Here is a 27,258-nt window from a genome sequence, read left to right on the forward strand (position 1 = left end):
TGCTTGCTTGCTAAACACACACACACACACACACACACACAGAGAGAAATATATTCTTATTTAACAATTCTCCCAGCTTTCCCTGACTGGGTAGCTCAGTTGGTTAGCGAATCATCCCTATATGCCAAGGTTGCAGGTTCGATCCCCATTTGGGCCATATTCAAGAATCAACCAATGTATGCATAAATAAGTGTAACAACAAACTGATGTCTGTCTCTCTGTCTCTCTCTCTCTCTCCCCTGCTCCCTTTCTCAAATTAATAAATTAAACAGAAACTCTCCCAACCTTTTCCAGGCTGCCACACCTCTGTGCTTCCAGAAAAGAGGCCCGGGTACGGACTTCAGGTCTGCCACCAGGATCTGTGCAAGCCTCCGGCCTCTCTGTGCCCGGTTGACAGGCCCTGCCTTACTTCCCTCTAGGGGTTATTATGAGAATAAATAAGCTCATGTGTATGAAAACCCTTTGTAAAATTTTGATGACATATAATTTTCTGGTCAAAAATCAATTTCCTATTAATTATCATTCACAGTACAAGAGGCCTTCATGGTTCTACAGAAGGTATCCCAGAGTAGTTTCTCAAAATGCTTTAGTATGCCAATAAACTTTATGTAGCTCCTTTAAAATAGGCTCGTATCAATTTATATAAGTGAGGTATGCTTAATTTTATTGGAAAACTCGGATTGTATAAAGCAAAGCACAGCTTCTTTCTTCCAAATCTGGGTGGGTACAGCCTCTGGCTGTCCTGTGCCCCCACCACCATCGCCAGGCAAGACTGTGCTGACTCACATGGCCCCAAGAGCTGAGTCCCCAAGTATGCATGACTGGGCTACTTAACCAGGCCGAGGATCACAGCCACGGCCCCTCCAGGACCCCCAGCCCGGAGTCAGCCCTGGAGATGAGGCATGAACACCGGGGCCATTCCATTCCCAGTGGTTCAGCTGAGCACCACTGGGTCCCACTGCTTGAAAATGATTATCCTTCCACTGTCCAGAGGGTTATTACAGAAAGCTGTTTGGTTCCTCCAACCAGCAAAACCTTAGAAGACTCAGGGGTGTGGTGGTCAGTGGTTACAACACAGCCAGCCCTGCCAGGAACACACATGGGGCTGCATTTTAAGCTTTCATGCTTCTTCCATCCAAGCTTCCAACTGCCATGTGCACACGCACCTCCATGGGCAGGTAGGGACACAGGTGCATGGAGCTGGAAAGGTGCTCAAGGTCATCTAGTGCTGCCTCTTCATTCATAGTTGAGATATCAGGGTCCAAATTCCTCCCTGTCACCTCAATATTGAGTATGAAGTTTTCCAAAACTGATCTTTCTTTAACCTCAGTATATGTCAGAAGCAGATAGGAAGCAGGTTAAATGCACATTCTAAGGCCCAACACACACCTACTACATCAGACTCCCTGAAAGTGGGGCCCAGGAACCTGCCTTTCTAACAAGGCTCCCAGTAATGCAGACACACCCCGAAGTTGGAAAACTCCAGAAAAGTAAGAAGGACCAGAAGACCCACTAAGGGTGCTGCTGACATCCCTAATTTAGCTCCTCCCTAAAGGAGTGGGCCATGCCCCCACTTCCTTCCACCTCCTTAAACACATGCACCAACACCCACGTTCACACTGGGCCTGTTGACGTGGTAGAGGTGAGTGAACAGGCAAGCTCCAAGCCCAGCCAGACTGAGGTCAGTGTGGTCTGGGCCTCTCCGCAGATGGTCAGCAGCACTGGGAACTCTCTCTGGCTTCAGAAGAAAATCCTGGGCAGCTAGAGAAGTGCTGATGTCCCTCTCAGCTCCTTCCAGGAACAGCAGCTCACCTTCTTGAGGACACGAGCTCAATGGGGTATTTCATTTCTTAATCATTTAATAGCCAATTCTTCCCATTAGTTTCTTCCTCGGGGCAATCTCTGATGGAAACTGCACTGATTTCTGACGAGCCATTTCCTGGACCACAAAGTTTACAGAGCAATCCAGGCCACCCAGCCCTGAACAGCCAGCATGTGACCATAGGGAGGTCAGGCTCTCTGATGGGAGGCACAAGGCACTTGGAAAGTGTCCACAGATAGCCCCTAACGTGTGTTGAGGGCTGGGAAATAGGTCTGTGAGCCCTGGTGATGTATATGTCCATTTTTCCAAGAGGCTCAGTCCCATCTGGGAGCTGGGAAGAGGTGAGACATCCTACCCTGAGCTGTCAGGACTGCTAATCAGGCAAACAGAATTAAGCATGTCCGTGTTTAACTTGAGGCCTTTTGACTTCAACTCCCTCCAAGCTCTACTATTAATTTCTGCGTGAATTTTCAAGAGACAGTGAATTTCACACACATGTAGCCAGGTGCCTGTGGGGTCTGTGGCTGACAGTAAAGGCTCAGTAGGGCAGGTGGTTACAGCTTCCAATGAGGAATTCAGGGATGACCCAGAGACCTGAAGCCTGGTCCCACCTCTGCAGCCAACCGCATGACCCTGAGCAAATCACCTGGCTTGTGTGGACCTCAGTTTTCCCATCTATCAAGTAGGTTGGCCTACATTAATGGATCTCAACCTACCTACAGGATTAGGATATTCTAAGGAGCTTTTGAAAAACATTGCTATTTGGGCCCTGTGCCAGAGCACCTAATCTCAGGTGAGCCCAGGGCATCTGCAGGTACCTGCAGGGGATTCTGATGCAGAGTGTGGGCTGAACACCACTGCCCAGGGTGATCCAGTCCTGCTATTCAATTGATTCCACCATTTACCATAAAGAAGACAAGACGGAGAGAGACGAAGGATTAGCCCTTTTCTTCTGACTCCCATGAAGCAAAGCCAAGGACGGAAAGTCTGACGTTGTGCTATGGGGGATTCAATTTCACTTAGGAATTTCCTGCATAGAAAGAAAAGGGTGTTCTGAATATAAAATTAGACAACAAAAGCTCTGGGCTGGAGGTTTCTTAGCAGAAATGTGCTGCCAATAGACAGGAAGGGATCTACTCCACGGGGTGCAGCCGGGAATGCAGGACAGGCAGGGCCCTGGGAAGGCTTTGTGGCCCTGCCAGGATCACAGGGAGACCTCCCTCCTTCTACCTGGGCCTGATGAGCTGTCGGAGCACCATCTCCGGAGCACCTATAAGTACAGGCCTGGAGAGGCACCAATTTTTATTAGGTTTTTGTCAGTGTTATCAACAGACTGAAAGCATCAGCAAGGCCAACACATCAGAAACACCAGCTGGTTGGAAATACAGAGTCTCAACCCTGTCACTCACCTACTAATTCAGAACCTTCATTTCAGTTGGATACCCCAAGTGATTCTAGGCACATTAACGTTTGAAGAGTGCTATCACCTCACACAGGCCCTCCACCACACACACACACACACACACACACACACACACACACACACACATCTGTGTGCCAGGAACCCTCAGCCAGAACCTCACTATAAATAAGAACAAGTATGGGGTTCCCTTTCATTTGATGTTTGCATACTCTGTGAAGACAGGCTTGTCTGCAGTCTGAAGTGGGAGGGAGGACCCTGAGGGGACAGAAGTACAAACTGTTTCTTTAAGAACCAGAGGCAGGGCAGGTGGATGATGGCAGCTACAGCCAAACCCTCACAGATGGCAGAACTGAGGCTGGGGTTGAGCCTGGACAACTACCACCAGTGTGTCCCCACTCCCCATACTGACCATGGGACACCTGCTCTGCCCCCTCCTTCCTGGGACCCTTCTTGACCAGAGCACCCAGCACTTTGCTGTGTCCCTGACACCCAGTCCTGTCTTGGATGCTTATCTCTGCCCCTGGACCTCAACTCTATGCCCGTATTTCCCATTTTTCTTGCATTTTTCTTATTTTCAGCAGGGTCCACCATCCATCCATCTATTTGACAAGTATTTACTGAGCATCTCTACAACCTGGGACACATAGGGCCTACCTACGTAGGGTGCTCAGGGCTGGTGAAGCTGGTCAAGCAAATGTCAACCACTAATTCCTTGTGGTACGTGCTAGAAGGGGGAAAGGAGGGGGTGCTATGGGAGTCCAGAGGACAACCTGTACTCAAACTAGGGGTCTGGGGAAGGCTGCCTGGAAGAGTTGTTGTCTTAACTGGTATGTAAGAATTGGTAAGCACGAGATGGGAGCAAAGGCATTCCAGGCATCATGAATAGACTAAGTAAAGGCACAGAACCAAACACCAGCTTGTGAGTAATTCATATTCCAGATCATAAAACCTGAATCAGGAAGTGGAGAGAGAAGGGTCTGGGAGGCAGGTGGGGCTTAATCGAGCAGAGCCTGGCAGGCCAGCTTAAGGATTCAGACTTTAACCCTAGGAATTGGCTCTTCCCCAAGCGGTTCTGTTGCCATGCAACAGATACTTAGTAAGAACCTTCAGGGTGCCCTGTACTAGGTGAAGTTGGGTCATAAAGGACCACCAGGCAGGCTCTGTTCCCAAAGACCCTGAGGCCTTTGGGACAGATAGAAAGATATCACATCACAGAAAGATGGACAGTGGCACAGAGCTGCATGCACTGGTGATCAGCCAATGGTAAGACAGGAAGTGCTAGGAGTCAAGAAGAGGAAGAGTGAAAGGATGGACCAGGAAAGCTTCCTGGAGGAAGCTGACCCCAGAGGCCCTTGGGAAATAGGAAGTGACTCTTGGGGAATGAGTACTCTAGGGGCAGGAGAGGAAAATGTGGCAACCAAGCTAAGTAACAGGTGAGGAGCTGCACCGGAGTCAGAGTAATCGGGTGAGCAGGGCAGACTGGGGGCTGCCCAGGGACTCACTCCACGAGCCACCACCAGAGGCCAAGTCCTGGGAGCCCAAGGCGAGGCATGAGCAGCCTCATAAACCTGGACTGAATTTTCCCTGTTCTGAGCTTGTTAAACCTCTGAATGTATTAATGACTCCACTGCGCACAACTGTCCTGCAGTGTCGGGAGAGTGATGAACCAGCTGAACACCAACCCATGACACCACCACCCTGGGAGTTGAGGATAAGAGAGCCCTGACCCAGGCGCTAACACCTGGAGGGAACTTGCCCAAGGCCACGTGGCCACTGGTGGCAGAGCTTCCTGAGCCTGCTAATGGCGTGGCAGGAAGTGTGCTGAGAACTCCTCCTGCCCACCCCACATGCGCCCTGGTGTCTAATATCAGGGGATCTACGTAGCAAGTTGCAGCCCTGCAGATGAACTTTCCGCCCCTGCAGAAAATAACGACAGGCCCACGTATCCTCGGGGTCTGTGACAGAGGACAGTCACCCCAGCTTTATATCTGAGTGCTCATTTACGATCCAAGTGACTGGAGTATAAGTAGCAAAGCGCTGTTTGCTTGATAAATGAAGCTCTGGAACTCCTGAGATGGCACGTTTGCTAAACCTGCGCCATAAGCTTTTCTGTAATGATAAATTCTCTCTGGCGTCAGGCAGAGCTGAAAGCCACTGCACCCCCGGAGGTCAGGCTTCTGAAGAATTGTGGCTCACACACAGCTTAGGACAAACTCTTTCTTCGTGTTGATTTTTCTCCCATGACTGTGCAGTGTTAGTGGTAGAATCACACGATCCCGGAATGGGGAAGCTGGAAAAGCCCTGAGAGACCATCTAGGACCCGCCTTGCCAAGCAACCTCCTGATTTTGCTCAGGGAGAAACTGAGGCCCCAGGAGGGAAGGTTGCCTTGGGGACTGACTTGGCTGCAGCAGAGCTGGGAGTTCGGTCTGTTGAGCCCAGCTGTGTGCCAGCCTGGGGAAGAGAAATCAGCCCTCCCCTCCCCACTCCCAAAAAGCTTGGGGGCTGGCAGGAGCGGGCCTGACAGCCAACCTCTACCATAAGGTGCTGCGGGTGCTGGGACAAAACGCCAGCCTGGACCCCAGGGCCAGAAGCAGAAGGAATGGACTGAGAAGGCCTCTCAGCAGAGGAGCACCCGCTGAGCCTTGAAGCTGGGCAGGTGGTTGCAGGGGGAGAAACAGGAAGGGGCTTCAGGCAGGGAGGCAGAAGGGCACAGGTTGACAGGAGAGGGCAGCCTGACAGTTTGGGGCAAGATGAGAGGAGAGACAGGCAGGCAGGCCATTGAGCATCTTGTGAAGAGAAGGAGCTTGGGTTTTATTCAAGGGAAGACGGTGACTGAGTCTGCACTTCAGGGAGATCCGGCGGGGAGTCAGGTTGGAGGAGGGTACGTGGGAAGCAGGGGCCAGTGCAGGAGGGAGCTGATGACAGTGTGAACTTGTTGAGAAGAGGATACTTGCACTGATGTGGGGAGACTGAATCCAGCTTGTTCACTCATCCAGAGGAAGTTCAGAGAGAGGGAGGAGGGGTCAAGGTCCTTCTATCAAAAGACCATGTTCCTCCCTCCAACCCCTAACAGGAACACTGTACCCAGTCTAAAAATTAAGACTCCACGTATTCAATGTTCTTCAAGTCATAAGTGAATGTCCACACAAAGGTGAGTTACAATACACTATCAAGTTACAGATGCCATCCTGCTAACTCAGAATAGATGGCCACCTTCGGTTTCCTTAAGTGTGAGTGTTTGAATCCTATTAGACAGTATTGCCTGTTGTAGGCAGGAGAGGCTAACTGCTATAACGACCAACCCTTACATCTGAGTGGTTTGTCACAATGAAATTTTATTCCTCCCCATATCCCAGGCCAGTGCAGTGGGCAGTGGGGCTCTGCTCCACACAGTCATCCTGGGATCCAGGTTTCCCCCATCCTGTGGCTCTGTCCTCTAGGACATCCACTCTTAACCATTTCAACCACATCACTTCTACCCACATCCCATTGGTGCAAACTCATCACATGGCCCACCTAGAGGCAATCAGGACTGGGGAGAGCAACCAGCCCGGGAGGATGAGAACTCCAGGAGTGGAGCACTCGTGGTCTGTGCCAGGCTGCCCAGATTTATCTGTATGGTGGATTCACAGTTTACCACACGGCATTTTCTTATTGAAGATACTCTAGACACTCACCTCCCCAGGGACACGTGGGCAGGATCTGCCTTGCCACCCCTGCTGAGCCAAAGAGCCCAAGCAGGCAAGGGTGCCTCATACACTGGAGGTCACTGAGCGCAGGTTGTGCCCTGCATCCTGGGCCCTCAGCCCTCCACCTGCCTACTCCCCCCAACGCCAGAGCTTTCTGTCCTCCACGTGTTCTTCCTAATAGATGGCTGTTCCCTTCCACACCCACAGGAGACAGAGGCTCTGAGACAGTTGTCAAGAATTACTGCAGCCCAGAGAAAGGACTGAGAGAATGAGAGTGATTCGTCAAGAAGACATAGCAGCCGATTGGGCAACTCGTGATCAGAGCTGTTTAGCTACCCAAAGGGATAGCAGGATAAATTATAGACAGAAGAATGAGCAATTATAACCTTGACATCACATACTGTGAAGGCTAATTCTAATCACCTGTCACCAGGCTTTTAAAATTTAGGGCAAACTTTTGAGGCGGCCAGATTGCATTTACGTCTTGCTTTGAATAACGGAAGGATGGGTTCCTGGGAAGAGGGTGAGATAGATACTAATCAGTGAAATCTTTTTGTTGGGTTACTCTTCCAGACCTAACTTTTTTGGCCAATCCTATTTACCTGCTAGCAGATAATAGCTCTTAGGGATGGCTTCCCACAACGCGGGCTGTGTTCTTTCTCTCTCCCCACTAACATCACTGTCAGGTAGCTAACGATTTGTAAACGAGCCTGGTGTCGTACACATGTAGCTGCCATTGAAAGGACCCTGGCTGGGCCTTTGGTGAAAATCATGGATCCTTGAATAATTAAGAAAAACCCTGCCCTGACTCAAGATTGGGTGAATTCTTCAGACTGGACTTTCTTAAGGCAAAGAAGTATTTCTGGACTCTTTTCTGAAAAGTGAAGGTTGGATCTCCACTATACTGAGCACCTGCTATGTGTCATAAGAGCAATGGGCAAGCAGCCTCCACCCTTAGTGAGGGGGCTTCGGCCCTCAGATGCTGGAGACACAGCCCTGCCCAGGAAACCTCCTAGGCTGACGGGAAGAACACAGCTCTGCCCTAGAGAATCCTAATCTGATGTGACTGGCAAAGCTTCGTCTAGAGAGAGCCCCCACTTCCATGAGGGGGACAGGTAGCTGCTATTCTTTGCAGATGAAAAGCTGCAGCTCAGAAGCATTGCCAAGCTCAGCACACATCTATGATCACAGAGCTCTGCAGGAGGCCACTGTGCTGATCTACCCAAGCTGTGCAGCTCTCATCCAGAATGAAGGTTATCCCCAGCCAGCCATAGTGTTTTCTGGCTCTGCCTGGTAGTCTGGCACAGCCTCAGGGGAGCCCCATTCACTGGGGGCAGCCCTGGCTGGGTGTAACAGCCAGTCCAGCAGGGTTTTAATAATGCATATCTCACAGAGTTGCTAATTAAACTTTCATAGTCCTGCACAGGAAGTGGTTGGTCTCACACAAGACAGGGTTTGGGCTCTGGGGGATTCTGCAAAAGTTTCTTGCCAGAATCAGGTCCCCTGTGGGTCCAAACATGCCATGTGAAGGGACACCCACCTTAAGCAAACCCAGGTGGGTCTCCAGCCCCGTCGGAGAAGGAAACTGGTGTTCAATGTGGCAGTTACTTTTCATATACTAGCGTACTTCCTGTATACCTACCAACAACCTTGAGATGTGTGTTGTCACCATTATTGAGAGGAAAACAATGAAGATGCAGGCAGTTAGGTAATTTACCTGAAGAACTGAGATGCAAATCCTGGTCTAATTCCAAAGCTCCTGCTTTTTTCCACTGTACCATGATGTCTCTCGGACATACTGAAAAAAACACCCTGGAGTTGGGGGCAGTGGGAGGGAAGCTGCTCAGACACTAGGCACAGAGTAACCCTTCAGAGCGTGCTCGGGGGACCCAAGTAGCTAAAGGGAAAATTGAGTGTGCAGTCTGGGGGGTTCTGATATAATAAAACTAAGCCAGTAAACTTGAAACATCAGGACTCATAAGAATTTCCAGGGAGTCTTATTTAAAACCCAGGCTGGGCTTTATCACCAAAGACTGTGGCTGAGCAGTTCTGGGTCAGGCCTAGGAAATGCATTTTATCGACATTCCAGGCAGTTCTGATGCAGCTGGCCTCCAGAAGACATTTGGAAAAACACCAAATTACCTTCTCCTACGTGCGTGCGATGTCCTTTATGAACACGTGCACTTTCAGAATCTCGTATGATCCTTGCTACAACCTGGCAGGCCGGCAGGGAGAGACCTATGAGTCCCATTTCACACCCAGGAGAACAGAGTGTCTGTAAAGTAATGCAAGAGTGTGAGCATGGAATAGGTAGTGTGAGGCCAGGGCCAGCACTCCGGTCTTCCTGCCTCCAAATTGTCCCTTGTTCGGGCAGGCTGTCTTATCTCTGGGGAGACACAAGGGGGCAGTGGTGTTCTCGTAGCCCACAGTCCCTGGTCCACGCGGCACACTGTCTACATTGGTCCAGCCCCTTTGCATCCAGGTCCCTCCATCCCTGGCTGGCAGCGAGTGTCTCGATCATCAATCACCTTTTTAAAAGTTTGTCTTATTTGCTTAATCTATGTCTCAAAATAGTGATTTCCATATTTTAAACATAAGGAATGTTTTTAATGATATGTTTTATTGTAGGAAATTTAGACAAATAAAGTCCTTGCAGCCAACAGCCAAGGTCAACGTTTGATGGATTTCTTTTCTCTCTGCCTGCGTTTTGACATGCCCCCCCATATTTTCACTTAATGTGCTAAAGAATCTTCCATTCCAAGATTTAAAAATCAGAATTCTCCTTTAAAGCACCTCTTCTCCCCAGCAGGCCCCCTGCAAATACCAGGGACCTCTGGGCATGGAGGGTGGGCCTGGCCCATTGGGTCATTTGTCAATGGGGAGGTGGAGGCCTGAGGATGCATGGGCAGGGGCCCTGGGCACACCAGGTGTCCTGTCACTGGGCCCCTAGTGTGGGGCTCTGGTACTCACCTTTTGTGTGACCTGTAAGGTGAGTTGCCCCAGCTCTGGCCTTTGCGTCAACACTTTACCTATGTTACTCATTCAGTTCCCATGGAATAGTGTCACCCAGGCACAAACTGAGGTCTGTTCTCCCTGATGTGACCATCACATACCTTGCCCTTTGCTAGTCTGCTGCTGCCTCTGCCTATCCTGGGCTGGTGTTGACACCTCCTGGCACGGGCTCTCCTGGCTCCTGGGTCCCCCCTGGGATGCCCAGGAATGTCCCTCTCACTTGGGAGGCCACCCCATCCCTCCCCCTATCCTCCTGGGGTTCAAGGCACCTGGGCTACTGTCGTCTCCTGACTATTTCACGGTCACAGCTAAACAGGTTTCCAGGTAGATGTGAATTAAGAAATTAGGTGGGTTAATAAACTAAAATGTTCATAAACTCTTGTATATGAATTTCTATTAAGTTTTCTCATCCCCAAACTGGTCTCTAATAGTTTAATTTCTATATTAAATAATTAAAACTCTCTTTTCAATTGCTGTGAAAAATTGTTTTTCTTAATGATCTTTCTAGAGGAGCCAGTAATTTTACAACTTGTAACAATGATTAACTGGCACCATTATCCCATACTCCTGAAATACAACCCAGCAACTTCCTGAAAGGCCATCTGTATCCAATTAATGCTCCCTGCTCTGGACACACAGGATTACTTGACGCCACAGGCTATCCTACATTTTATCATGGCGATGATGAAGATAGAAACAACCAGTTAATTATCCCATTTCCAACAACGAAATACATGTTCGACATGTCTTCACCCTTAAAATAGGAAGATGAAGAATGCTGTGGCGTGGTTTCTGGCAAGCACAGGCTGAGCAGTGTGGTCAGCAAGCCCCCTCCCAGGCTCCTCCCACGGCTGGGACACACCAGGGCTGCCACCTCCCGTCCTCCTAGTGCTGGCTCAGCTCCTCCCCCTCCAACCACAGGGCGGCATGGGGCGGGGCGGGTGGGGGGAGTTTCTTAACCCGAACCCTGGAAAATATTCCATATTCATGGATTGGAGGGCTTGATATAGGTAAAATGGCTGTATTACATACAGCAAGACACAGATTTAGTACAATCCCATTTAAAATCCCAATGGCGTTTGTCAAAAAAAAACAAAAAAATCAGATTTGTATGGAACCACGAAAAAATCCAGAGAGCCAAAGCATTCCTGAGAAAACAGAACAAAGCCAGGGGAAGCCTACTGCCTGAGTTCATATTATGCTGCAAAGCTACGATAATCAAAACAGCATGGCATTGGCAGAAAAACAGATGCAGAACAATCGAACAGAACAGAATTGAAAGCCCAGAAACAAACCCATGTGTATATGGGCAACTGATTTCTAACAAAGAAGGTAGAAACATACAACAGAGGAAAGAAAGCCTCTTCAATAAATGGTGTGAAAAAAATAGAAAGGTACATGCAAAAAAAATGAAACTAGACTGCTATTGGGCACTGTGCACGCTGATAAATTCAAAATAGATCAAAGACCTACATATAAGACTTGAAACGATAAAATAAAGAAAACATGGGTACAAAACGTATGGCCATTGGCCTCAGAAAGGGTTTTGTGAATTTGATCTCAAAGGCAAGGAAAGTAAAAGCAAAAATAAATGAACGGGACCACATGAAACCGAAAAGCTCCTGCCCAGCAAAAGAACAGTGACCAAAACCAGTCAAGCAACCGAATGGAAGAAGGTACTTGCAAACATCCTCCACTAAGGGGCACACATTCAAAATATATAAACAGTCACACAATGCAACAATAACCAAATCAGTCCAATTGAAAAATGGGCAGTCGACCTGAGCAAACACTTTTCCCAAGAAGATATACAACTGGCAAAGAGACATATGAAAAGACGCTCATCTTCACTAGCTATGAGGGAAATGCTACTTAAAACCACAACAAGATACCACCTCACACCTGTTAGAAAGGCTGTTATCAATACGACAAGATGCTGGAGAGGATGTGGAGTAAAGAGAACCCCCATACACTGCTGATAGCAATGTAAACTGGTACAGCCACTATGGAAAACAGAATAGAGATTCCTTAAAAAATTAAGAATAGAGCTATCATATCATTCAGCTGGGAATCTAAAAGTATAAGTGAAATTCCTGATTTCTAAAAAAATTCTGGCAACTAATTTGACTTTTTAAAAACTGTAAGCGAAAACCCCCCACAAAAACCCCACCGCTGTGGGCTGGATGTGGCTTAAGGAGCAACCAGTGTGCGGCACCTGCTTTAAATTGTTCTGGACCTGGTCTGCATCCTTTGTCCTTGTCACCTGTACTGACATTAGCCTGGGCCACTGGGCCACTGCCCCCAGTGGGTCCCAGGCTCTAGTTGGCCCTGCCTCTTCCTCACAGGGCTGAGAGTCGAGGGCCCACGGGGACAGCCGCCTAGAGTGCATTTCTCCTCCCACACCAGTGATTTGTGAATTTTTTTCATCTCGTGGCACACATAAACTAATTACGGAAATTCTGGGCCACATCCCCCCAAAGTAGGTATAATTTTGATTCATTCGCACCAGATGGCTATTGTTGTATTGGCTGTCGCTGTTTTTTAATTTGACAATCCAAGGGAAAAGAGGTCCATGACCCTGACTAAATAGTCAGTCATTGCATGTTTTAAAAATTCCTGGGGCAAACTGGTTGAAATCGCTGTTCTAGACCACACTGATGGTACATCTGCCTCGAAATCTCTGCCCACGAAGCCCCAGCCTGCTTCCAGGGCCTACTGGTCTCCACCCTTCCACCTCAGCCTGCCCAGCCTGGTGTGGGCATCTTTAGGAATGGCCTGGGGATGGCTGTTTGCAGGGTGGAGGCTGTGTCCCCACAAATGCCTTTGGAATGGGGATGGAGCCCAGTGTGAACAGAGAAGGCAGGACTGTCAGCCATGGTCCTGCATTTCTACCCATGCCCCAGGCAGGGCAATTGTTAGGGGTGGGCCTGTCACGGACTCACATTCTCCTGGGCACTCTGAAATGCATTGCATTACGTTATTTGAACCCGAGGATGCTTACAAGTAGTAGTCTCACTTTACAGATGAAGAAAGCAAAGCACAGGGAGGTGAAAGAAGTTGTCCACAGCTAGTGAGTGGCAGAGCCAGGGTTCAAACAGGGCAGCAGGGAGCAGAGCCCACTCGGGCAAAGACCAGGCGCACCGTGGAAACGGCCACTGCTGCCCAGCCCCCGCTCCCCTCCCCCCATTCGCAAGCCTGGGTGGGGGTTGGGGGAGGCAGGGGCCCCTTCCGCTTCCCTCCACTCTGCGTGCTTAGGCCTGGCCGCCGCAGTGGCACGAGGACCACTTGTTGGGTCTCAGAGTGACTGCCTCCCACACCCCAACCCCTGGCCCAAAGAGGGATTGGCGGTGACAGCGGCGCCTGGCAGCGGGGGATCTGGAGACAGCCGGCGTCTCCCCCTCCCACGCGCGCGCTGGGGGTTTGGCTGCGCCAGGGGACTTATCTTGATTCCTTGGGACGGCCCAGCTTCTTCCCAGCATGCCCCGCTCCCAGGAGCAGCCTGCAGGTCCCGCGCCAGGACTTTGCCATCAGCGGCGGGAACGGCAGCTGGAGCGCCCCGGAATGCGTCCTGCAGTCGCAGCCTGAGGTGGGTGAGCCCCGCTGATCCGGAGCAGCAGGAGAGGAGACCCAAGGCGAGCGGACCAGTCCACTCCCTTGGGAGCGGGAGCGCAGGCAAGCAGGATGGGTGTGGGGGTGTGGGGCGATGCCTTGGGGGAGGGGAGCCCCGGCTGGGCCTCCTTTGTTTCCGCCCGGGTGCTGGCGCGGGCAAAGCGCGGGCGCCCACAAGTTGGAGAAAGTTGGAGCCAATGGCCCGGGTGTCCCGTGCAGCTTGCGCCCAGGCTCCCTCTGTCCAGGTTGTTTAGGGTGCGTGTTCTGGGTGGCGGGGCAGGGGAAGGCGAGAAAAACTCATCGGAAACACACAGAGGAGAACACACAAAAAGGAAAAACACCCAAAGAAACATATAGAAAAGTCACAGAGAAACACAGCAAAAACTCAGGAAGCTCAAACACACAGGCAGAGAGAGGAAACAAACAGGGTGGTCTTGGAGGCCACGGGCAGGGGGAGGGGAAAGGAAATGCTGAGAAGCGGGGAGGTCGAGGGAGGGGGGAAAACCTCCAGAGTGGAGAGGAAACCGGGGAGAGAGATGAGAGGAGGAAAGGGAAAGGACACAAGGAGGTAGTGCTTTCAAAGGGAGAGTATAAACACACGTCTGGAGAAACTGAGGCAGACCCTGAGAATTAGCCCCACTCCTCCTCCCAACATACACAAGGGGGGAGCCAGAGGTGGAGGAAAGCCCAGCCTTCTCCCCCTGGTGGGCACATGAGTTCCAGGTGGGAGAACAGCCACATGAGGACTCTGAGAAAGGAACCCCTGGCACCGGAGAAAGGAACCCCTGGCACACTATGAGCCAGCCAGGTCACCACCTGGTCCAGCTGGCAGACTCCTCCTCATCCTTCAAAACCCAGCTGGAGCCGTCACCTGTGCTGAGAAGAAGGCTTTCCCAGACAATGCCATGCAAGCACAGTTACTCTGTCCTGTGTATTTCTGCATGTGGCCCAGGCACGTGGAGTGAAATGGGTTGTCTGCCTTCTTCCTCTTCCCCTGGATCCTCCAGACTTGAGGTCTGTGTCTTATTTACCTCCAGCCTCCAGAATCCAGCCCAGTGCTTGGTGCACAGTAGATGGTCAGTGAGTATTTCTTAAAGGACAACCAGGAGCATTTGGACCCTCTAAGACATGGACCATAGACTTAAACCCAAATAGAGCCCCCAGAGACTCCTCCGTCCAAGCACCATTTTCTGCAGGTGGGGAAGTTAAAACCCAGAGAGGGGAGGAGGCTTAAAGGGACACAAGCAGGAGGCCCACGATGACAGGACATGTGAACACGTACTTCTCGGAGATGCCCCTGTTGCTCCAGCCTGTGAGGTTAGAATAGTTGTGAAAGAACCTCCTGAGTGAAAACGTTCAATGGAGTATGAACAATTCAATTCCAGTTGTAAGTTCCAACCCTGAAACGGAGGCTGCTTCCTGACTATGTGAACTTGGACAAATTTCTTAAGGTGCCTGAACCTCAGGTTTTTCAACTATAAGATGGGGAACCAAATACCTGCCTCGTAGGGTCACTAGAAGAGTCACCACACAAGAGCCTGGTGGGGAGGAGACCCTCAGTAAACACAGTGCCACCCGTCTCCCTGGGAGGTGCGTGCTCTTTCCTGTACTTGCAAAGGGGAAGACAGCAGTGCTGGTGAATGTGTCTCCTCCTGTTCCAGGACAGAAGTTCATCCTGGTCCACCTGGGGAGAAAAGCAAGTTTGGGGCAGGACATAAAACCCATGTTGGTTCTGTTTGGGTCTTCAAGTCTCTGCAGGTGACTTGGGGCAGCATCATTTCATCTTGCAGAGACTCCCCCACCCCACCACCGCCGCAGCAGGTAAGACCCCACCGCCCCACTCTGTTCTGCAGCCTCTTTACCAGGCCTGCTCTGTGCTGTGTCTTTCAAGCTGCAGCTGGTGCGGGGGATGTGACCAGGACCCAGGGAGCTGCTGGAAGCATGGAGACCGTGGTCATTGTGGCCATAGGTGTGCTGGCCACCATCTTTCTGGCCTCCTTTGCAGCCTTGGTGGTGGTTTGCAGGCAGCGCTACTGCCGTCCTCGGGACCTGCTGCAGCGCTATGACTCCAAGTGAGTGCGCCTGGGCAGGGGGAGGACGATGGGGCGGGGGGGGGGGGGGGGGGGGGGCCTGGGGGGGCATGNGGGGGGGGGGGGCGGTGCCCTGGGGGCTCTGAGGAGAGAAAAGGATGTTTGGGGCGGGGCAACTGGCTCAGCTTTTTGTCTCTGAACTGGCACCTGAAGGCTCTCCTTCCCCTAAAAGTCCTTAAAGCTTAAGAATGTTCCTTAAGCCCTGGCCTGTGTGGCTCAGTTGGGTGGATCAGTCTCATAAACCAAAAGGTCATGGGTTTGAACCCCAGTCAGGGCACATTTCTAAGTTGCAGTTTCCATCCCTGGTCAGAGCATGGACCCTGTTTGCGTAATGACTCACTGTCTAGCCACATGCCCTGCCTGTAACTGCAGTCCCGTTAGGGTCAGGTCTGGACCCAGGACAAGGGGACCCTGCTTTAACATACCACTGTCATCCTTTTGGGGGATACAGTGGCCTCCAGAGGAGTGGACAGCTGTCATCCATCACAAAACGGCTTCCCTGGGCTCTTCCTTCCAGGCCCATCGTGGATCTCATCGGGGCCATGGAGACCCAGTCCGAGCCCTCTGAGTTGGAACTGGACGATGTCGTCATCAGCAACCCCCACATCGAGGCCATTCTGGAGAATGAAGACTGGGTTGAAGATGCCTCGTAAGGCCTTGGGATGGTTGGCTTTCCCGGAGCCCTCGGGACGCAGCAAACGGGGCTCCCCGGGCCCTCTTCTGGCCTCCTTGGAGCTCTTGCCGGGGCACGCAGGAGCACCGCCTCAGTTCCTGCTCTTCTTCCTGCTCTCACAAAGGGGGAACCAGAGAATGACATAATGGTGTTTGTCCTGCACCCACCCTGCCACCATTTGTAGATCTGAACACTGACGATGCAGACAGGTGGCAACAGTTGTTGTGAGGTCACCCTGATATGCTTGGTGACCCTGGGGGTGCCCATGAGTCTGACAGGCAGGCTCCAGGGATGGAGCTGTCATCCTCCGTGTCTTCAGGGGTCTCTTCATCCAACAGGAGCCCCTCCATTCTCCCCATTCACTGGGCAGACGACTCTGGGCCACTGTGTGCAGGGCACTGGGGCAGGCCCTGCAGGTGTGAAACTGGTGTGGAGACAGAATTCCACTAAATACGGTATCTCAGAAACAACAGGGGTCTCTGTGCATGGTGCAGTGGGCACCGGGTGGAGGTGGTGTCTCTAGTTGCCAGGGCATCCCTGCTCTCAGGTGGTGTCTGGGGTGTCAGAACTAGATGAGGAGCAGAGGTGGTGGCTGTGGGGAGGTGGGTCTCTAAACATAAGCTCTGACACATTCTTCTTGCCTCCCCAGGGGTCTCATGTCCCACTGCATTGCTGTCTTGAAGGTAATACTGGTGGATTGCCCCAGGAGTCAAAGGGGGGCGGTCACTGAGCACCCCTGTGTGCAGATTGGTAGAGTCGGAAGGGGCCTTAGGAATGGCACGGGACCCTTGCAGGAGTCCTTTCTGAACCTGCCTGACACTTGGAGTTTCTAGAGTTTACTCCACTTCTACATGAAAGGTCTGTTATCCATCAGAATTCCTGGAGCCCTTTCAAAGGCTTTACCTCACCTGGTCCTCACAACACAGTGAGTGACCTGTGGGAGAGACCACGGGGTGGTCACCAGCCACTTTTTCACCCACTGTGGAGACAGCTGTGCTCTGAGTCTGAGTAGCTGCTGGGGGGAAATGGGGCTTTGCTCCTTCTCCCTGGGCACCTTCCCTCGTTCACCGAGAGCTGGGCCTCTGTAGCGACTCGGGCTGTGTGTCTGGACTTCTCCGGTCACTAGAACGACCTTCACGAGCCCTCTTTGGCTTTGACGGTAGTCAGCAAATGGGATAATCAGCGTTAAAAAATTCATACCATGAGTACTTCAACTTGAGGACACATTTTTTTTTCTTTTAATGCGTCTAGCCTCTAGGACTGAGTGGAAAACTGCACCCAATTTGCATTTTGGGTAATTTTTATAGTTTCAGCATTTATTTTCAATTCTTGGGAGATACTACTACCCTGTCTAATAGAATAATAGTAATATTGTAGTATTAATATTTGACCAGTTGCAAATATTGTCAGTTTCTTCATTTTGGTTACCTGGGAAACGACACATTCATCTCCTTGTCTAGTAATTATTTAAGATTTGAGAAAAGACAGCTTTATCTTTTCTTCCGTGACTTTCAGTGTAACATATTAAAAATCCGTTTGTCCTTCCTCTCAGCTGTCTGTCTGTCTGTCTGTCTCTCTCTCTCGGCAGAGAAAGGATGGCTCATAGAAAATTGTTATCGCAGAGTCCAAGCTTATAATTTAATTCCGAGGAGCCCTGTGGGTGGAGATGCAGTTGCAGATAGACAGGTGTCATGTCTAGAGCAACGATGGTGAATGACGTCTCTCTTCCCCCAGCCAGGATCTGTCCTGGCCCTGGGTTTTGTGCCCTGCCCTTGCCTAGTGGAGGATAGTGGCATCAGAGTTTGGGGATGAGTCAGCCAGAAGGGGTCTTCCTGGGTTGGAATCTGTGGTCCATCTTGGGACCTCAGATCAAGGGAGAGACTTCTATCTTCCCGCTGAGATTTCAAGGTCCTTGGTTTTGGCCACCTGACTCTGAGTCCCCCTGGGGAGGGCTCCTGGGCTCTCTCCTGGGAGGGCTCTTGGGCTTCTTTGTGCTCCTTTTCCAGCCCCCAGTTTAAGGGAAAAGGAACTTCTTTGCCAGGGACAGGGGCGTATCCAGGCTCTAACATGGGGGGGGGGGGGATGGGCAAAGCTTCCGGGGCGGTCAGCAGTGTTGGTGGAGATGAGTAAGGGACCTGGCATGATCGTGCCTTTGTCCTGCCTTCTTCCAAGGCCCTTTCTTCATCATCTAGACAAACGTGCCCATGTATTACCTTAGAAAATTGTGGAAATACAATTCTCCACAGTGATTGTGGCACTTGTGGAGGATGTGCTTGAAGAGAGCAGTTGTCTTTTTCCAGCCAGATTTCTGAGGGCGCCCCCTGGGGGTGGAAGACGAGGCCAGGAGGTGAAGGCAGAGAGAAAAAGTAGGTTTTCCCCTTCAGCGAGATGGTGAGATTAGAGCACGTGACTTTTCTCAGACAAATCTCAGTTTAGACTTCTCTAAGCCGAAACCCTGACCCTGGTCTGAGGTTTCCACCCCACCCTCCTCCCCCAGCCAAGTTCTCAGTGTTGGCCTCTCCCACCTCATTCGCACTTCAATCTCTGCATTTGGTTAGGGGGCCCAGCTGGGGATTTGGATCCAAGGTGGGGGTCATGTTTATCTTTGTGGGGGTGGCAGAAACCTTTTGGGGGCTAGGTCACCCCCTCATCACCTCTCTCCCTGCTGTCATAGATATGTCACACTTTGACAGAAAAGCTTGTTGCCATGACAATGGGCTCCGGGGCCAAGATGAAGAATTCAGCCAGTGTCAGTGACATCATCGTGGTGGCCAAGCGGATCAGCCCCAGGTGAGTGGTCAGGGCCTTAAGTGCCCACACTCCATGGGGAGGAGGGGCCGGAAGCTGAGGTGGCTGGAGGCAGGGCCTGGCTCGTCCAGGAACCCACACAGGTGCCTTCAGTTATTTACGTCCTAATCACTCACCGAGCATCACGAGGGTTTAGGCCTTGACACTCAAGCTAAGATGTCCTCACACAGCTGCCCCACCTCCACCCAGCAGGCTTTTTGGGAAACTGCAGCATCTGGCCAGTGCTGACTTCCATTCTGCAGACCCCGCTGTGGCTGCTCCCTCTTCCTCAGTCCATCCCAGCGGGGGCTGCTTCCCTCCCTGTTGCCACGCCTTTGTCCTGGGCTCTGGGCCAGAAAGCACATTTCCCACAGGGCCCACACCCCCACCTCAGTGGCCTCCTGGCCGTGTCCTGTCCCCCACCCATATCCACGCTGGAGACTAAGTTGGAGGTGGCTGTCACCCACTGCCTCCTCGTCCATGGCCCAGCCAGCAGCCTCCAGGACTGGGTGGGAGGTGAAGCCCTACATCACTGGGATCTCCCAAATTCCAGGCATCAGCAAAATCCCATGTGGGAGGCAAGCAGCAGATTGCAGTCAACAGCTACTCCCCATTGTGGTCTCAATTTGGTGAAGAAATATAAAGCCCCTTTCCTAGAGGGCAGGGTTGTGCTAGGTTTGTGCTGCCACCTGGTGGCTGGTATGTGGATGTGCCTAAGTGGGGTGTTGCCCCTGTCCAGGATGTTTGTTTTTTTAAATCCTTGGCCATGCTTATTGATTTGAGAGAGAGAGAGAGAGAGAGAGAAACATTGATATGAGAGAGAAACATCAAAGGTTGCCTCTTGTTACGAAGCCCTACCAGGGACTGAACCTGCAAGCTAGGCATGGGTCCTTAAATGGGAATCAAAACTGTGACCTTCCAGTTCACAGGTGGATGCAGCAACCAACTGAACCCCACTGGCCAGGGCCAGGGTGATTTCTCAGTCAGCCACATGGCCTCATCCCTGGGAATGGTGGCACCCCCTGAGCTCCAGGGTCCCTGCTTTCCTGGTTACCTTGGCCATGGGTGAATCACATGGAACCAGCCCTCTGGGAGAATATGAAAGAGTTGTTGAACTTGAACTCTGCCCAGGGAGTTTAGTGTATTGAAAAGGTGGGAGGGACTGCGCTCAGCATAGTCCTTGGTTTTCAGTGGAGCTGTCCCCAGGTGGGTATGGTTACGTGATGCATCAGGGTAGGTTGGCCCCTGTCCTGACAGACCCTCCAACCCAGGCCTTGGGCAAGCACCAACCGGTCCTCTGGCCAGTCGTTATTGGTGGAGACTCTGTGTTGCTCATTCTGGCTGGACCTTCCTCATGTTTCCTGTCACTCTTAAGGGCCAGACAAATTCACAGGATACCAGGGAATAAGGCAGCATTGCCAGGAGGGGCTGAGGAGGACAGATTCTGAGGATGAGTGGAGTTCTGGGTGACAAGGATTAGCAGTGGGGCTAGAGTGTGGGCGCGGACTTGACCTGGTGCTCACTGGCCCTTCCTGCAGAGCCCTCGGGCTACTTCCAGAATGTTCCCTGCCATAACTCAGCATCCTTGTGTTATCTTTTTGTTCTCACACTTCTTTCTCCTTCTGGCTGATTCTGTCCCCATGGGTCTTCTTGCTCCATTGATTCCACACGGTGTGTCGGTAGCATGTTAGTTTCGAGGAAAGTGGCTTCAGCTCCGGGCACTGTGGAGAAAGGGGCCAGCCGAGCAGAGGCCGAGAGTGACCGTGTCTCTGCATTTCTGCATTTTCTCCCCAGCCCCTCAGCTCTGAGACAAGAACATTTAGAAATAAGATAATACGTTGTTATTTTTTCTGCCTGGTTCTCAAGTGGTCCAAGGACAAAAATTTTGAGTGAGACTTTGTACCATGCAAAACAGAATGAATAATTTGTTCCTTTCTGAACTAGATTTTTAAAAACTGAACCATAAACTATATTGTCTATTGAAAGAAATACAGTGAAGCAGTTTACATCCAAATTCAACTCGTAGGTTTGTTTTCTAGTGTTCTATGTAAACTTTAACCATGTTTTTTAAAATATACAAACATAATATCTGTTTGTAAATTACTACATAATATCTGTAGTAAAAATAAAAACGTTACTGAAATTGACTATCTGGAAAGTGAAGTGCCCCCTAACCCTCCCCGCCCCCAGTTCGTGGGGCTGACCCCTGTTGTATAGTGAGTGTTCATCTAGACATTTCTTATCTGCATTTCATAGCTTTGGTTTGTGTAGTTTTGTGTAAATGGGATCGATCAAGTGTTATATGTTGTTGGGCTGTGTATCTTTTCAATTCATACTGTATTTTAGACAGCATCCCAGATATTTGAACATGTGCTTTTTCAACCATTAGAACAAAAACCAAAGCAGCAAACAAAATACTCTCTAAACTGATCCTGAAGGCTTCCTAAGTCTCTGTTGTAGAAAGAACCACTAAAGGGAAGAACTGGGCTAAAGAAAGGTGGAAAGGAAGGGGGGTAAAGGAGACAAGGAGAGTGAAATACTGAACGAACGTCCTTTGCCTCCCCTCAGAGTGGACGATGTCGTGAAATCGATGTACCCTCCGCTGGACCCGAAACTGCTGGATGCACGGTGAGGGTGGTCATCCTCTCCATGCTGGGGCCTCACTGGCTGATCAGATCTGTGAGGTTGGCTGTTTGGGTGGGTGGGGAGAAGGCTGTGGATGGGACGCCTTCCTGGGCTGTCCTGGGCCTTGGGCACCGTTCAGTGTGGTGTGAATGGTCAGCTAAGCAGTGGGCCAAGCCTGGCTGGGGTGTAGAGACCAGTCCTTGTCCTGAAACCCTGGAGAAGGAAGAACCAGGTTAGATTTCCAAATGTTATGATTACACATCTGGTCCCACTATGTCCTATCAGCGCCTCCCGTCCCTCCCATGTCCCCATCACACGCTCTCTGCTGTGTGAACTCTGGAAGAAACACGCCTGAGCTGTGAGTGCCACCCAGTGGGTCAGTGGGGCACGTGGTGAGGAATGAGAAGGAAATACCCAGGAAGCCCCATTGTGGTCCCCCTGGTACACAGTGCAAACTTCGCGTCTGAAGTGGCCGTCTTTCTGCACCAGACGTAAGCCCATCTCAAAGACCAGATTCTCTGTCTCTCGGATTTCTATGGCTATGTCCTAGACCTGTGTGTGATGACTGCCAGCTGGGCATGGGTCCCGGTGCTGCCGCTGGTTTCTCTGCCCCAGTGTTACAGCTGCGCAGCCGGGACCGTGGGCTGTGATCTATATAACACAGTCCCAGACGCATTCTGCACGCTCACCGTGGGAAGGATGTTCTACAGCGAATCTTCCCGTACAGCTGAAAATTCTTCCCCCTCACATGGGTTTTGTATATATATTTTTTCTTTTAGAGTAATATATACCTGCCCTGGGCCTTACTGGTTCTGAATCAATAAGTGGGGTTATGTATATCCTATCTTTAAGTGGGTAGGTGTTGAGGGTGTGATCACCCAGTTGACTAGATTCAGATTGTCCCTCTCCTGGAAGTTGTGAATTGCTATACAGTAGAAAGTGGGTGCCAGGGTCTTAAATAAGCTGACGAGACACAGCGTATGGTGCTTTCCCTGTAGAGTTATCATGCACATTGGAGACCCTGGGAAGGGCTTTTGTTCACCTTGTTGAAATTAGCCATTCCCAAATTTGTACGGACATGGTGCCACCTTTCACTCACACACTCACCAACCTCCTGGGGCAAGGACTCCAGTTTGGGGAACACACTCTAGACTTCCGACCATTTGGGCTTTGGTACAAAGTCCCTTGTTTCCTAGGGCATCTGATTCTGTTTGTTTTCTTCTAGGACAACTGCCCTGCTCCTGTCTGTCAGTCATCTGGTGCTGGTGACCAGGAATGCCTGCCACCTGAGTGGGGGCCTGGATTGGGTTGACCAGTCACTGTCAGCCGCCGAGGAGCACTTGGAAGTCCTGCGAGAAGCAGCCCTGGCTTCTGAGCCAGATAAGGGCCTCCTGGGCTCTGAGGGCTTCCTGCAGGAGCAGTCTGCCATTTAGTGCCTGCTGCTGTCTGTGGGTGACCCAGCTGAGCCTTCCCCTTTTCTGTATTTGGTTGTTTTACGCATTTTGGGAGCCCTACTGTGTGCAGAGGAAAGCAGGAGAGCCCCTGAGTGGATGCCTCTGTCGCCGTTGCAGTTGCAGCACTGGCTGGTGAGTGGCAGTCTAACATCACAGTTAGGGGATACGTCACCCTCTGTGCGCCAGACCTCTGGAGACTCGTGGACTCTAATCTTCATTTGTCCCTCGCTGAGTGCTTTTAGGAAAATTGAGCCACCGAGAATCAGGAGGTTTCACGTGATAATCAGCCGTTCTGGCTTTCTTGGACAATCAGAAGGTGAGACAACTCTGATCTGTGTCTTCCAAAGAGGACAATCCACTGGAACTCAGAAGGAGCTGCCTGTTTGGACAGGACTTGTGCTGTGTCACCTGGCCTGTCTCACTCATTTGTATCACCTGCCTGTTCCCCCCTCCCCTTCACAGCTGCGGGTGTGAAGGTGAGCACTGCAGAGCTGAGTATTCCCTGTTCTTCATTGTGCCCGAAATTTTCCCCAGCTACCTCTAGGTGGATAGTAAATGTATACTCGGTCTTCTCTCAAGTGTGTGGTTACTGAGACAAAGCCAAATGCGTGTGAGACACATGTGTCTGAGGACTGAGGGTGGAAGCAGAGAGCCTAGGAATCCTCGGAGTGCCCATGTCTCTAGGCCCTTTGGGAGTTGCCTGAAGCTGCCTCCTCAGGAGGGGCTGGTTGGCGAGCACCCAGGACCTAGCCAGGACTGGCTCATCCCAAGTCCCTAGTTCACTAGTGTCTGTGTGCATGGAGGTAGATCTCTCCTTCCATGACCCCCACTCCCTCCTACCTGGGGGGTGAGCATCAGACTCAAATTCTGAATGAAGTAGGAATTGGGTGTGAGAAGAGGAAAATCCTTGAAGTCAGACAGAATTAGGTTAAAATTTGGGCTCCATCACTGACTGCGTGAGCTTGAACAAACTGGACTCTCTGGTCCTTGGCTCTCTGGTGTGGAAAATCAAGGCTACTGCCTCATCGGGTTGGTATGTGTATCGAATGGAACGGTGTATGCGAAATGCTCAGTCGTGTGCCTGGTCCTGATTAACCACCATTAACCCTTCTTTACCCAGGCCTTTCCCTCCCCACACTGGGCCCAGTGCCCTGATGCCGCTGACCCAGATGGTATTGCCCCAGTTACCATGGCTCTGTCCATGCAGGGGCTTCTGTTCATGAGTTTTGCAACTGAGTAGCCCCAAGTCTGGAATCACTGCAGTAGGGGGAGCGGGCCAGCATGTCCCTGCCCCACCCCAAGTAGTTCGGGACAGACAGTCAAAAAGCTCTTAGCCTCTTATCAGGGTTCCCAGGGTTGATTGCTCAGGTTTGCATTCCTCCAGAGTGGCTCAGGGAGCCTCCTCCAGCTGGGGAAATCTCCCAGACGGAACACATGTTCCTGGCATTCAGCTGAGCCTGGTGCTGACCCCGACCTGCCTCATCCCAGGAGCTCCAGGGACTCGGTGCTCGCATCAGCCTGATCTTTAGACAACGACTTACAGTTCAAAGCTCCCGACTTGTTTTATGGTGCATTTTAGGAAGGTGTGAGATGAAGAATTCCCATCTATTTCCCTCTCCCCCATCTTCTCCTGCCCTTCTCAAATCCTCCTCCCTCCACCCCTCCTTTCCAGAGTACATGCAAATACGTACTCTGGGGGAAGTGTTGTGCTGGGTGCTGGGGATCTGGAAGAAAAGGGGGCAAGCCCTGTCCCTAAGAAGCAAAAGAGACAAATGAGCAGCTGGTTGAGCCACAGCTGTGGTCGGGTCGTGAGGGAAGAGTGCATAGCAAGGGGCTGTGGGGGCACGGGGTGAGGTGGTGTCGAGATAGGGAAGGCACCTAGAATGGACGGATACTGGAGCTGAGGCTTGAGGGAGGCACAGGGAGGTGTGTTCTAGGTGGATCCGACAAGGTGGGAAAGGTCCAGGGTCAAGAGAGCATGGCTCCTTTGAGAAATGCAGGTGATTGGGGAGGGCTGGAGTGTGGGGCATAAAGGTTGGGCAGGTTGGCAGGGCATCAGATCACAGAGGGTTTTATAGGCTATATTAGGGAGTTGTCGATTTGTCCTGAGCATAATGGAAACTAGAAAGGCTTTAACCAGGGGAGTGACTTAGAATTGCGATTTAGGAAAAGACTCATTTACTTCACACCGTATGATGTTAGGCTCTGGGATCCATAATTTTACCTGATGTCACTGAGTACCTTTCCTCCCTGAGTCTGAGAGGTTCACAACTCAATCGAGGTGTAGTCGGGGCAGGCAACTCGGGAGGGAGGAAGAGGAGCATCAGACCGGAAAGTGCCAGGCTGACACCACGGGGTTGTGCCGGGTCTGCCTCTTGTAGGTAACAGTCTCTGTAGCAGAAATGCTGATGAGCAGGGCTTCGAGGATCTGAGGCATGACTGGGTCCTCACGCCACCTGTATTTTCATCATGCCCATTTCACAGACAAGGAAACCAAAGCCTAGGGAGATCAGTGACTTTCCTGGAGTCAGAATCAGAACAGGAATTGCAGCTCCCTGCCTTGTGTTTGTCACCACCAGTCCTGCCCGCCTGGGGGCGCTGTGGGGGAAGCTACAGTGAGGGGAAGGAAACTGCAGATAGGAGTCATTCCATTCCTTCTAGTTTTAGTATTTTTTCACACACACATACAAAAGGTAGTCCTGACCCATAAACTAGTTTCATGGCCGATAATTGGTCACAGCCCATACAATGATAGAACCCAGGCACTGAAATGAGGCCTGGGGCCTGTTCCGTTTTAAGTAAAACGTGCGCTTGCCAGAAGCGTGGAAAAATATACGATGCCAAATGGAATAATTAATTTATTCCACGCGATTGATTAGTTCGACTCGTCTGTGGGGTATTCACACTGGATTAACCCTCAGGTACACTGGAATGAGTAAGAACATAATGCCTCTCTGGAGGCGCATATAATCTAAGGAGGCCAGAAACCCAGAAAGAGTCGTTGCTGACGTAATGCAGCAAGCGCCGAGTGAGAGGATGTGTGTGTAGTGAGAGCACAGAGCAGGGGCACCAAACCCCGCTCCGGAGAGTTTCCGGAAAGCCGTGATGGCTCAGAACTGGCGAGGTGGTGTAGGTGTTAGGTGGGAGAGGGTGGAGGTGGAGGAGAGAGGGTGTAGGGAGGGCAACTGCAGTGTGAGACGTTCGGTGCTGTGCTCAGGGAGTCACCTCTGCCCGGGTCAGCTGGCGGGCGAGGTGCGGTGGGAGAGGGGCGTAGAAGGGAGAGAAAGGCCAGGACTAGACCCTGGGCGTTTCCTGAGGTGGTAGGGAGCTGTTGAAAGCTGAAAAAGCTCTTATTGTTTTTTTTTTTTTTTAACTATCAAATAATCTCTGCACCCCCCACCAGTCTTTGATGTTGTTCTGATTTGGTAGGTGAACCGGGATTTGGCGTTGTGTTAATTTGCGTTAACCGGACTACTGGTGAAGTGAAACACTTTTCATGTGTTTATTACCTGTATGTATTTATTCATATCCTGAGCTCATTTTTCTACTGGGACTGTAATATTTTTCTTATCGATTCATACGAGCTCTTTATATATTTAGGATAACAACCCGTTGTCATATGTTGCATATATCTTCCCCAGCCGTGTTATTTGCCTTTCAGTATTGCTTAGAATGTTTCTGACATCTGAAAAGTTTTTATTTTGGTGTAGTAAAATGTATTGGTTTTCTTTCTCTTCATGATTTATTCCATTGCTTTTTTTTTGCTTAGAAAAGTCTTCCCTCATCCAGAGATCAAATGAATATCACTGAAATGTTTGAAGCAGTAGAGTGCCATAGATGGATGATTAATAATCATATTCACAGATTAGAGGTAGTGGCAGGAAAAAAATCCCAAGCAACTGGAATAGATGAAATCAAACCTTCTTTTATCCACCCCAAACCCAGTCCAGAGATAGGGGTGGAAATAGTCAGGGATCAAAGGGATGGATGAGAGAGGCGAGGGGAGGTAGGGAGAGTCTTGGAGGACTGATAGGAGGTGGTCAGGTAGACAGAGTGGATGGGAGTGTGGAGAG

The 27,258-nt window shown here is 50.9% G+C and overlaps 1 protein-coding gene across 7 annotated transcripts; it reads left to right on the forward strand.

Moving 5' to 3' along the window:
- Nucleotides 1-13,324: 13,324 nt before the first annotated feature.
- LOC119003635 (transmembrane protein 98-like) lies at nucleotides 13,325-23,759 on the forward strand. Of its 7 annotated transcripts, none has more exons than XM_037070101.1 (7): nucleotides 13,325-13,613; nucleotides 15,448-15,628; nucleotides 16,164-16,295; nucleotides 16,969-17,002; nucleotides 18,994-19,109; nucleotides 21,675-21,734; nucleotides 22,957-23,759. In XM_037070101.1, the coding sequence occupies exons 2-7, from the start codon at nucleotides 15,498-15,500 to the stop codon at nucleotides 23,162-23,164; spliced, it is 681 nt and encodes a 226-aa protein (XP_036925996.1). In that variant the 5' UTR covers nucleotides 13,325-13,613; nucleotides 15,448-15,497; the 3' UTR covers nucleotides 23,165-23,759. The 7 variants fall into 7 exon arrangements, with proteins under 7 accessions (XP_036925996.1, XP_036925999.1, XP_036926000.1 ...); XM_037070104.1 differs by having other exon boundaries at nucleotides 13,325-13,579; XM_037070105.1 differs by having other exon boundaries at nucleotides 13,325-13,533; nucleotides 15,454-15,628.
- The last annotated feature ends 3,499 nt before the right edge of the window (nucleotides 23,760-27,258 follow it).

Source organism: Sturnira hondurensis, unplaced genomic scaffold (genome assembly GCF_014824575.4).
Source record: "Sturnira hondurensis isolate 20B ecotype Veracruz unplaced genomic scaffold, ASM1482457v3 Scaffold0018728, whole genome shotgun sequence".
Classification (NCBI taxonomy): domain Eukaryota; kingdom Metazoa; phylum Chordata; class Mammalia; order Chiroptera; family Phyllostomidae; genus Sturnira; species Sturnira hondurensis.

What these genes read in the sequence shown, in the direction of transcription:
- LOC119003635 (XM_037070101.1), top strand. Translation starts at nt 15,498, where the DNA reads ATGGAGACCGTGGTCATTGTGGCCATAGGTGTGCTGGCCACCATCTTT. An exon ending in CTGCAGCGCTATGACTCCAA is followed by an intron (nt 15,629 to 16,163) that starts GTGAGTGCGCCT and finishes TCTTCCTTCCAG; the next exon opens with GCCCATCGTGGATCTCATCG. An exon ending in ACTGCATTGCTGTCTTGAAG is followed by an intron (nt 17,003 to 18,993) that starts GTAATACTGGTG and finishes CTGCTGTCATAG; the next exon opens with ATATGTCACACTTTGACAGA.